This window comes from Epargyreus clarus, unplaced genomic scaffold (genome assembly GCF_041222505.1).
Source record: "Epargyreus clarus isolate Ecla_fem2 unplaced genomic scaffold, WU_Ecla_fem_2.2 ptg000005l, whole genome shotgun sequence".
Lineage (NCBI taxonomy): Eukaryota > Metazoa > Arthropoda > Insecta > Lepidoptera > Hesperiidae > Epargyreus > Epargyreus clarus.
The window spans coordinates 8,400,780-8,413,088 of NW_027332213.1; the positions used below are offsets into that span (position 1 = coordinate 8,400,780).

At 33.3% G+C, this 12,309-nt stretch overlaps 2 protein-coding genes across 3 annotated transcripts; one reads left to right on the plus strand and one right to left on the minus strand.

Annotated features, from left to right (window-relative positions):
• Positions 1–581: 581 nt before the first annotated feature.
• FaMeT7 (putative proline-rich receptor-like protein kinase PERK11-like) lies at positions 582–5,371 on the minus strand. Of its 2 annotated transcripts, none has more exons than XM_073093636.1 (5): positions 5,277–5,371; positions 3,870–3,968; positions 3,168–3,397; positions 2,513–2,662; positions 582–921 (listed from the first exon to the last, which is right to left on the minus strand). In XM_073093636.1, exons 1-5 carry the CDS (start codon positions 5,281–5,283, stop codon positions 826–828), a joined length of 582 nt encoding a protein of 193 aa, XP_072949737.1. In that variant the 5' UTR covers positions 5,284–5,371; the 3' UTR covers positions 582–825. The 2 variants fall into 2 exon arrangements, with proteins under 2 accessions (XP_072949737.1, XP_072949736.1); XM_073093635.1 differs by having other exon boundaries at positions 3,810–3,968.
• Positions 5,372–6,026: 655 nt separating this feature from the next.
• LOC140757837 (uncharacterized) lies at positions 6,027–9,736 on the plus strand. Its single transcript, XM_073093708.1, has 4 exons — positions 6,027–6,581; positions 6,734–6,802; positions 7,156–7,300; positions 9,327–9,736. Exons 1-4 carry the CDS (start codon positions 6,027–6,029, stop codon positions 9,485–9,487), a joined length of 930 nt encoding a protein of 309 aa, XP_072949809.1. The 3' UTR covers positions 9,488–9,736.
• The last annotated feature ends 2,573 nt before the right edge of the window (positions 9,737–12,309 follow it).

The following is a 12,309-nucleotide window of genomic DNA, read 5'->3' on the forward strand; positions in this document are numbered from 1 at the left end:
TTAAACATGCGTACCTGATTAACTGGGTTTAAACGAACAATACGTGAACTATTATAGACGCTAGCAAAATATAAGACGATCATCTGATACCTTTGCCTCATCTAATCTGATGAGATTGAAGTTCGCCAGTATTACATATTCGGAGCTAGCAAATAGCCTTTCTAGTTCTATCACCCTAGTATTTGTTAAGGTGTTAAGTATGTCGGAACAATGAGATCTTTGCATAACTTACAAAAACGTTGTTACAAAAGTGTTTTCAAACATATTGCTAAAATGATTTACATAATCATCGATTTATTGTAGTCCCACTGGCAGGACCACTTAATTACTTTGGTCACTTTTCAGGATGTGTAAGTTGTGGATCATTATGTACACTGGCTGATTGCTGTCTCGTTGACTTTGATATATTTGAGAACATTTTGCAGAAGTATCGATATATCACACTACATATATAGGTACATGTAACCTACATATGTTTCATCAATACCGATGTTTCCTTTTACTACAGTTACCTTTGATGAAAAGTTTTTTCCAAGTTACTTATTTAATTAGAAAACACTATAAGAAAAATATTTTATTTATAATACAAAACATAGATAGTCATTATAATAACGATATAATTTTATGCATATTAAAATGTAAATGCAAGTGTAATTAAAAGAAAATCCTATATTTAATTTTTTTTAGCATTGAGTTCTTTCATTTAATAAATGTCGTAAATTTAATAAATGTAATAAGTTTCTCACAAACAGTAACTTCATTATTTTAAGTACATATTCCATAGAAAATTCTTTTTTTAGGACTCTTCCTTCAAATCAATTTTCTTCAGTATCCTGAAATTCTGCAAAGTACTTCATAGTGCTTGAAAGATATTTCGGAACCGCTGAAAGATATATAACAGCAACCGTGACTGGGATGAACCTGAAAAGATAAGAACGTATTTAAATTATTTTTGTGAATAGATCAATTACACATACCATAGTTATTAATTGGTTTGAGCGTAGAAGTGCAGTAGAAACTAATTATGTATTAATGTGTAATAGAAAAAGTGTGAATAACGAAGTTGTGATAGGGTGAAAAACACGCTGAAACCTTTCGCCTCCATTGTCGCAATTTGGGAAAGCACTCCATGCTTATTAATTAATATTTTGCAGAAGAAAAGTTTTGCGTCAATTATATAATATTTGATGTTGATGTAAAAAATGGGACATTAATTGGTAATTGCACCCTATTTTGTCATTATCAACGAATTCAAAATGAATATTCTCCCTTACATAAGTACCTATACACGTAGCCTTTTAATGTAAATTTATTTCTACAATACTTTTACCCAAGGATAAATGATTTGATACGACTTGGTTACTTTTTATATTGTGATCAATGTGTGATCATCATGAGAAATCAGAAAAAAAATATATTAAAGGATACTAAAGGATAACTTTAAAACTTCTGTTAATTAGCTAATCCATCACTAAAGATCACGGTAGACAGTGGTACCACAGTGGCGATGCAGATTAATTTCAAATCAGTTACAATACTGATTCAATCCGATTTGAATTCGTCAAACCCTTTTAAAACCTCAAAAATCTATCACATCACATCTATTTTAAATATCATTTATCACATCATAATAATTATATTTATGTTTAATCATTCTTAGTATTATATTTGTGTCTTCAATATATTACAGGTAAGATATCGATAGTGAAGAATACTTCTTATTATCATTCGTTAATCATATCCGTTATCACTTCAGCGAAATCATTAAGTACCTACTCACTGTTTATTGTATCCTGTTGGATCTTTACAGAAAATTGTTATATTATTACTAATAATGCTGAATTTTGTTTATTAAAATAGAATTTGATACTTTTTACTGTTAAATGCTTTAAGGTTAAATGCGATGCATTGATGTCAAGTGATAAATTACTGGTTAAATACTGGTTATAGATATGGTTATATAGAACAAAGTAAGCATTGCTTTGAAAAATCACATATAAAGGTAATAAGTATAGAATCATTTAATTGTGGGATGTTTTTATTAGCAGATGATTTTTTTTAATGTCTCAACTAATTATTAGAGGAAAAGTGGTTTAATAATTAACTAGCTTTTTAGTCGGAAATTAATTGCTAGATGCTAGAAACCATCACACCTTTTTACAACTTTTTGGGTTGTATGTATGTTTGTATGTATGTATGTAATGGAATCTTTGAACTCCATTTTTACCTACTTTGACGATCCGATTAATTAAAAATCTTGAACAATTATCAAGAACCGATGACAATACACGATTTAAATAATTTTACCCCATCCTCCTCATCAGGATTGTCAGGAATTAGGATTAACGATTCTCCTTGTGCGATTTTAGCGTGGCTTTTTGTTTTTAAACTATAATTATTCTGTCTGATATTTGAAATAGTAGGCATTTATGATCTGGTTTGAAGGTCTACGACATCAAGTTAAAACACATTAGCATTTAACACTGCTATTATAAATGTGAGTGTAACATACCTTCCCGGGGGATACAGAGCCGCGATGCCTCACTCTACCAATGTAAAGTGGCTCTGCACTTTGAGTGTTGCCGGCCGCGATAGCTCCCACTGGAACCTGGCCGTTGCTGGCGTTTGCCCAACGCACTGCGTTCGCTGGGGCGCAGAGAACCTGTGAAAATAATTTAATAAAATAATAGTTACTAAGAAGAAAGGAACAACTACTAAATAACTAGTTTACAATTGTCGAAAGCGTAAAATAGTCGTAGAACCAATGAGAATACTTAATAAGTATCGTTCGGATTCATATCATATTACTTACGGCTACTTATTATGAGGTCTACTGTTGTCTTCCTAAATAATAGCAAGGTAAGTCCAAAATACTTTTAATATCCCTCCACTACATTTTGAATACTATTTCAATGGCTATACTTATAACTGAATTTAAATATAAAAAAAAAAACAATAAATGAGATGCCGTAAAGTATTGTAAAAATTTCAGATGGTTCATCCAAACTGAAATGCCAACGACTTACATGCTACAGATTTATTATAATTACTGTATTTATTTTAAAGAAAAACTGTACATATTAAGAATATGTATGTTGATTGATAATCGTGACTAATGTACATCCAACAGAAAACTTATATTTCCTTACACTTCAGTCGATTCTTACCTCAAAGTGGTGAACAGGAACTTCCATTCCAGCATGAGGTATGTAAGCAGCTTTATGCTTAATGGCAAGTTTTCCGGGAACGAAATCTCCGTTGTGGTGGGCTCTGATGGCCCACAGTGGGCTGCCGTCCCAGCCCTCCCTGCCCACGACCAGCGCTCTGCCCGTTAACGAATACGCGGTGTCAGGAGTCACTGACACCCAATCAATTGGTTCAGGCTCTGGTGCTGGTTCTAAAAATATTAATGTAGTTTGAAAAACGCAAAGGTGTGATCTGAATTAGTTTTGTTATGTTAATGTTGTCTAAAAATTATAAAAAGTATAATACAATTAAAGTAATCTATTTAAATGATTATTACTTTTATTATGAATAATAATGTACTGTCACCCAAAAATCTTAATGTTTTAACGTTACCAATTGGATCAATATTTATATCTAGCAATACCAACAGAGACAGAAATGCATTGCTAGTTTTGATAGAGCTACTTTGACTTAGATCTTAAACCACCGTACAGCTGAGAATGCACCTTTTACTCCGTACCAAAATATATATTAAAAATGTGTAAGTAGAAATACCCGCAACCGTTTCAAAGCAAACAGACTACGACTAATTGTGAATACTAATAAAAAGGTAACGAGATTACGTTCGACAACGTGGACCGGCTGGGGGTAGATATGGTGGTTGGTTATATTAGTAACGGGACCTGGCGCCGGAGGGTAGGGCACTATCATCGGCGGGGTGACGTATGCGAACGCTCCTGGTGGGTAGCCCTGGTATGGCGGCGGACCTTGGTGTGGTGGGTCTGAAAATGTTAAAACAAAAAAGGCCTTAAGTAATTTGAATTAAAAGTTTTCATTTATAGTTAAACCTAGCTATAAAAGACCGTTATGAAGTAGTCACCGTCGTCTACGAATATTCGCATCAAATAAATTGCTAATCTATAGGTGTTTTTGAAGAGCCCTTTTGGAAATTTTTTCGAAACACCTCAAATGGAATGTCATTCCATATCTCAAACGTTCGTAGACCAAGCAGACTAAACTGTGGAGGACCCCCAAGAATCAAGTTGCCGCAGATGGAACCTCATCTTTCGGCGAGTAACGGAATCTTATTTTACTATTATTCAAAGATAAATTGATTACCAACTACATCTAAGCTTTCTCTCTTAGTTAACCTTTACGCAAAGTTACCGCACCGTGAAGGCGGTGTAATAAAAGTATAATAACAGTTACAAAACCAACAAACTATTATGTATTCAGAATATCTTAATGCTACAGAATAGTTTAGTTACGAGCTTATACAAATACGGCTTTAAAGGTCTAACAAACTTTACTATAACCAAACAACAGACAGCATAATGCGCCCTCCGAAGCATGAACTCATGAAAATGTGTTTCTAGCACTAGTTCTAAAATAAACTTTTTTATTATAATGGATCTATTTTTTTTTAAAATACTTCTACTCCTAGAAGACGAGCATGCAGTCCACCTGATGGTAAGTGGCTACTGCCGCCCATGGACATCTGTAATCAACCCCAGATAGGATTAGATATTCCTACCTGAGGTCGGCCACAGATGCGCCGCTACCCCTGAGGACTAAGCTGGAACGTCTCGAAAAAGTCTGTCTCCCTTACCACACCCTTCAAACCGGAACACAGCAGCGCCTAACACAGCTGTTATTAGGTAGAAATAGGTGTGGCGGTGGTGCCGCCGGAGTCGAACCACAAAGGGTTCTACCACCTTCAATCTGTTATATACCTACTCGTATTGCTTTGCTACAGACCATAATTTTGGCGCTTAATTAAAAATAAGATTTTCCTAAATCTACATCTAAAATTAAGGGTCTGCGAAAAAAGAAGGTCCTTATGTTTTGCCGACGTCCCTATTTCACTTTGCATACCACTACAGATCACAGATTAGTCAATTTGTTCAGAAACAGGATTCCAAAGAGTATATCTTTAAAGGTAAGTGATATCATCACTTTCGATACACCAACGAGATAAGTTGAACAAAGATATAACGATAACTCATTATGAAGACATGTATTTATGTTTAACAAGGGCCTAGAACACTTTTGGGGAGGAATAGATAATATAAAGAAAAATAGTTACTTACATGACATTTTAGTAAATCCTTTTGTAAATCAACGAAGAAAAGTCTAGGCGGGGTTTATTGCACAAAGGCAACTATGTGACTTCAGGACACTGGCGTTTTATCTTTTTGTTATGCGCATTATCGAAGTCAAGTTTTATATCAATAACGACATGTTGTGTGATTAGATAAGTGGATTCCTGTGCCAGTTTGAAAACAACGCATCATATTTAATTAAGTTTATAGAACAGGCAAAATTTAATTTTTATAAATGTAATGACTAATTTGATATACGTTTTATATCTACCCCCATATCTATGACTTCAAATATTCTTTAAAATACGTACCTTTCAGTACTCATCATTCAATCAAATTAAAAAAGATTATAATCACTGTACTAGTGTTGATATAACATTAATTTATTTTACCAACCCCACATTTAAAAATGAATTATCAAGAGCTCGCTCCCAAATTAAACTAGACCCGCGTTACACGAGGGAATCATATCAAATATTTGATAACTTTTTAATTAATACTAAGTAAACTGGGTCGGTAGTCGGTATTCAGTCGCTCACAATGTTCTATCACTATTTACGAATGTTCAATTGGCTTTCCAGTACATTCGGGCTCTATAAACCTTTCCCTTCGGCAACTGGCAAAGTAAATACTAATATTCGATGGGTTAAAGTGTGGTCTTTGATAGTTGCGTTATCATTGATAGCCTATACAGCCTATTTTTATCCGCACAAATTTTGGGCTGTTGTCAAAGTAAAAATGGTGTTAGAAGAGATCGCCAGTGCAAACAATCTCATAGTTAATGTTATTATCATCCTACTTAATATATGCAATTCAGAAAGTGTTTGCTTTCACATATATGTTATATTCAATAACATACTTCGTGATCTTCAAATTAAGAACCACAATCAAAAACTACTTGCAATAAAACTGTATGTGTGGATGGCGCTACCATTCGTTGTTTTTATTATATTAATAGTCATGGAATTTATTTACGCCACCCCACCATACACTCTTGTAGTAAAAATGCCTACATTTCTATCTATCCTGCATTTAGTTATTCATTTATCATTGACATTGGCTATATTAAAAGTTATAAATTTAAATATTTCCCAAAAGTTTAAACGTTACAATAACTTTTGCCTGCCAGACCTTCGAAAGACAAAGGGTAGATTTTACTACATTCTACACCCCGGAATTAGTTTTTTTGACGTTCAATCACAAAAGGAGGTGGTGGATTTAAAATTACTCCGCAATATTTACGACGACTTAGGCGTATGTATTAATTTACTGCAAAGGCATCATGGAATTCAGGTATATCTCATTGCTTACTAAGTATATTACTTACTTACTTCTCATTCCAGTTTGACAATAAAAATAAACACAAAAGTACCCTTTTATTTTTTCATACACATTTATTACATTACATTATTTACATTTATTACATTTTTTTTATTTATTTACAGATGCTTTTATCAATTTGGCTAATGTTTTCTAATGCTGTGACTGGCATTACGCTGATTATAAATGAACGGGTAAAACATTTTAAGTATCATAATAGCATAGAATAGAGTATTATTTGTTAATGTTAATTAATTTTATATTATTTGTATTTCAAAATTAAATTGACCACAAATTGAACCGCAAGAAATGAATAAGAAGTAAAAGCAAAACTTTGATATTACTGCTCGATATTTTTTTTAACACTAAAGGCTATAAGCATTTGCACCTCCTTCACCAATCCGCATTGAACCAGCGTTTTCGCATACGTTTTGATCCCTCGTAGTTGTGACGAGAGATCCATGGTCAGCAGAGTGATAGAAAAAGGCGTGAAGTTAGAAAATATCTAATAAACTATATAATAAATATCTAATATAAATATTTTCAGGTAAATATGGCGTGGATAGTTGTCGCACGGAGCACTCTACCATTCTTTTGGTACTTTTCTGGCTGCTATGTTAACAATCAACTTCAACAAGAAGTAGAACAAACTGATTTACTTATTATAAAGTATATGATTGACTTTCGATGCGGTAAGTAAGGCTATTTTGTACTTTACCCAAATGCAAATGAAGCGTTACAATTTTTCAAAATTGAAACATACAATTTTCCTATAATGGATATAAAAAATCGACTGTCACTTGATGCTTACACATATTATTTTTTTCTTTTTATTCATTGATGGAAACTATAAACTTCTTAGAATTGGACTGACCTGGTTGTCATGATCTAAAAGTCTTGGCATACAAACCACCGCACCAAAGTTCATGTTTATTTTAAGCCTCTACTTGTGTAACTCTAGCCTATAAAGTTCAAGTTTCGAAGTGCAAGTTCAAACTCAAAATATACTCACTTCAAAGTACATTGAGGCACACTGACTTATTAACTTTTTTGCAAAGATTAATACGTCATAATGCAGGATGTTTAGTTTCTGATTAGAAATCATACACATTTATACGCAGTGACGCATACGTTCTCTTATGGATTACCCATAGATTAGTAAAGATTACTCACTCCTAACAAGAAAACGTAACCAATTGAAATTGTGACGTTCATCTATTTTCGTGTTTGAAAAATATAAAAAAAATGAAGTTTTTAGATCATTTACGAATGAAACAATATTTCTCCGCATTTCTTCGATTTCGTGTTTTGCACCACCTAATTGCGCATGCCGGCATTGTTCCGCGTAAATTACACCATGACACTACATGACACTAAATGGCTGACAGAATTGTCAGCCGTTTAAGCCATTTAATGGCTTCCTTCAATTATAAGGCGGTCAGATATCTATACTTATCTATGGGATTACCATAAACTTTCATGCCAATTTCTGTAATCCGAAATTCATTAAAGACTTTAACAGTTGTATATTGAAGTTTGGGCGAGGGGGGTTAGTGCGGTAAATATCACAAATAACCGAGTGTTTCGTTTCTACGGACCTGGTACTTATCATTTTAAGCTTTCTCCCTCTACACAAAATGGTAACTACAGGATATTATTTTGCACTGAAATGACATAATATAGATTTCAGACGTCCTCGAAGACCTATGTCCAGTAATAATATAATAGAAGTAGTTTAAATTGGTAAAATATTAAATTCCATAACCTATCCCTAGTAAATGGCGGTAAGCTATAAATGTTTCGAAATAAAAAATATATTCATTTAATTGTAGAGACACGCCTAATTCTGTCACGAACATAATTATGCTCGTATCACATAAAAATATACTTAAACCAATTTTTTGTGTTATAGGAACTCTTTCAACTTTAATTCAAAATCAAACAATTTTGTGTAAACAGAATTGGAATTGTTAATTGTATCAGGCGTTACTTTGCGGAAATCCATGCTATTAAGTTAAGATTAAAACTACTTCGCAACAATCCGCTACAAATATGTATGATGGTATATATTTTAAACCATGGAGTATGTACCACCCTCCCTCCCTCAAAGGATGCATGCAGATGAATTGGAATTAATTACGAACGTGACATATCCTCGGTACATACGATTACCGGATAATTCCATACATGCAAAGCTCTGTTATACTTCATGTGTTTAATAAGTTTTGTAAGATCCTATTGCATAATAAAAAGCCATTTATAGATATACTTTACAAAAATTATATTAAATCGATGACATTATGTGGAACATTGTAAATTCAAACATCTGTAAAGCAACTGTAAAGTTTTAACCTTACTTCGATATTTATTATATTCAAGAGAGATTGCGAGGATCTAATTACGTACATTTAAAGTTAAGCCTAGAAAGAATAACTTACCTAGGTATATCTTATTTTACGCAAATCATCTTCTTTATTTTTGTAATAATCGTATCATTTCAAAACCATACTAACATTTCGAAACTATACGTTGCCATATTTTACATATTCCTATATTTTTCATACTAATCAATGATATTTTTAAACAATTTATGACTTAAAAAGGCTAAGGCAGTTTTTATGTTTTACCTTAATTTCGCCTGTATTTATAAAACCTACAATAACCTTAACCTTACTTATTTGGATAGAAATATTTTAAAATCCTGATATATTTTTTCAGATAAGCCAACAAGGGATGTCTTACAAACATTTAGACAAGTCATTGATGCTAATCGCCTGGAGTTCACAGCGTGTAATCTCTTTCGTCTGAATTACTCCACTATACTCGCTACTGTCGTCAACGTGATTACTTACAGTATTATACTTATACAAATTTTGTAATTTTCTACGTTTATTTGATTAAAGTGTAACACAGTTGCGAGGCGGCAGACAGTCTGCAGTTGTTAAACGAAAACAAATGAAGATATATTTTTATTGCTTCAGTGAAATTAAATTTGTTTTCTTTGAATTAAAAAAATGTTAGATATTTGTTATATATAGGTGTGCTTGTTCATGTTTACTATTTGCGTGAAAAATCGTTACTTACGTTTTCGAATTAATTAAATAAATATGTGATTATTCTTCTTATAATCTTGGGTTTATGTGCTTTAAAACCAAAGTCAGGTAAGTACCTATAGATTTTTCAGTCGATTTTTTAATCAAAATAGGTAAATATAATTATAATTGTTTATTGAGATTCTACAAATGTAATACTTATAAATACCAACCTAGATAAATTTTAGCCACGTTTTTATCCTTAAATGTACACTTAATAATACTGATAAACCAAAATAATTTCTTTATTACACATTCATGTTCTAACGTTGAGTTTCACCAACTAGGGAGCTACTTCTATTCTACTCTATACATAACGTCGTCATTGTCGGGTTCTGGGTTCCGACAAGATACTTAGGCCGTTGGACGCTTAGAGCCATCCGGAGGTGCATTGGGCCTCTCGTGTGCAGGCGGACGGTACGGCTTTTGTGGGTTATTTCCGGACCCCGACATAGCTGGAATAAAAAGTATTAATTTTATTAGAGTCGATAGGCACACATCACACAAATTACCAAATTTACCAATTTATTATTTCTCTTTCAAAAAGTCACTACAGAAATATTTTGGAAATGAATATTCGATGTAACTATATAATATATTTGATTCAAATAATGGTAAAAAAATATTAATGAAAAAAAAGTGAGCAACGAACTACGGTACCTACTACAAACGAATCAGAAAAAAATATTTAAAACCATTATCTACGATCAGAGCCAACGAATGGATAGTTGTCAAGCAACTTGAAGAAATTTGGGCACATAAAACTTGATTGTTAAACCAAATGATAAATTAATTTATACCAGGCTCATTTAAATTTTAATAACTTCGAAAAATCCAAAATGTATATCCTAGGAGTCCAAAATGGCCGTTGGGCCTCGACTGCTGGTAGGTATGTTCTGACGTATTTAATGAAAAAGAAAAATACATACTAAAATACTCACCTATTTATTACTTTTGGTTAACTCGAAATCTTAAGTTCACTTGGTTCTGTTCAAGACAGGAGCTGTATTTTTACTAAAATTGTCCGAAAAATTATTGTTTATAAATACGTCGTAAGCAGATAAGTGTTCCTTGGTTTTATCTTGTCATTGTTTTACATAGCATCTTCTTTTTGGGTTTTCCACACTTGAGAGGAATTTGAATGATTATAGCCTGGTCAACGATATTTCGACCATTGTAATAGAAAAAAAACAGTTTGTCTATTTGTTTGTAAATCAATCTATTCTTTGAAATGTACCACTTTAGCCATCAACAGTATATATATATATATATATATATAATTTTGTTACAATTCCTTAAAGATAATTATAAATTTTAACTTCAGTGGACTCTAAGGTTACTTATTTAACATCGAGTAAATTTCAATTGATTAGTTTTCTTGGTTATAGGTATTTTTAATATAACTTAAGTTTAATCTTGTATTTTGTAAAATTACAGTTTTTTTTTTCAGATATATTATATAGCAAATTATAAGTTAAGTGAATGTGGTTTAATATCTACCATAAAAATTTGTTATCAATAGATGTTGTTATATTTCACGTTTAATAGACATTTATATTTCACTTGTAACAGGCACATCCGCGCTACAAATATATGTTTCGATAATCTACAACGGTGGTGACATTATCAGTTTAGGAAATACCCATGTTATGAAAAACTAAAAAAAAGGGACTGAAACGTAATATGACACATCCGAGGTTGTCTCGAAAATAGATATTGTACATGAGATAGATTGATACATGCTCAATGCCTGACAAGTTTTAGTTTAACGTACTTTCCACAATCTATCAATCTCCTCTTGACCAACATAGTGGAGTTGGCTTATACTTTTTTGTTTCCTGAGAGGAGACCCGTGGCCGGCAGTGGGGCAGTAAAGAATTGCGCATCTTACACAAAATATATTCTACAACAGTATCTAAGCTAAAAGGGGACCCAGTCATAAGTTACAGTAATTTGTATGCTTACAGCGTACAGACCTTGTAATTTTACCATGAGTGTTTATTATTTATATAAGTAAGTAACCTTATACCTTTTTTTTTTTTTCTTAACGAGGGGGAAACCTTCAAAAGGTACCCGACGACGTGGGAGCGACGCCGGGTTATGTGGGATTCTTACCGCACTAAAACCCCCCCGGTGGCCGTCCTCAACGCTTGTTGGAGAACTCCGGGATCTCCGACGGATCGCAACCGGAGTCCTCCAAGCGCGATACCCCGATCGGGCTCTGCCCTGGGAGAGCAGTTTTCGCTCCTCCCGCACCATTTGGTGTACACGACGCTATGCGACCACACATAACGCCGTCCTTCCTGGGATCGCTTACTGGACGGCTAGAGCTCCCACTCTTGCCGCCCGCACCCCGGAAGCCCCCTTTTAGTCGCCTCTTACGACAGGCAGGAGTTACCGTAGCCCTATTCTAGTCCCGGAACTACAGGGACAAAGTAACCTTATGCGTACATTTATCGTGATTACTTTATTATACGAGTAAAACTACTTTTCTTAATTGTGATGCAAATGTTCAAACTAAGATTACCTACTAATTTAGGCATTACTGTATTTCGCAAATGTTTTAGTAGGTGCTCATAGATAAATTAATTTTGAAAATTTAAACGGAA

Excerpts from the sequence above, each read along its gene's own strand:
- FaMeT7 (XM_073093635.1), bottom strand. Across the intron at positions 3,398-3,809 it reads GCCGGTCCACGTTGTCGAAC|AACCAGCACCAGAGCCTGAA; the intron begins GTAATCTCGTTA and ends TAATATTTTTAG. Across the intron at positions 2,663-3,167 it reads TTCCTGTTCACCACTTTGAG|GTTCTCTGCGCCCCAGCGAA; the intron begins GTAAGAATCGAC and ends TTATTTTCACAG.
- LOC140757837 (XM_073093708.1), top strand. The coding sequence starts at position 6,027 with ATGGTGTTAGAAGAGATCGCCAGTGCAAACAATCTCATAGTTAATGTT. Across the intron at positions 6,803-7,155 it reads CGCTGATTATAAATGAACGG|GTAAATATGGCGTGGATAGT; the intron begins GTAAAACATTTT and ends AAATATTTTCAG. Across the intron at positions 7,301-9,326 it reads TATGATTGACTTTCGATGCG|ATAAGCCAACAAGGGATGTC; the intron begins GTAAGTAAGGCT and ends ATATTTTTTCAG.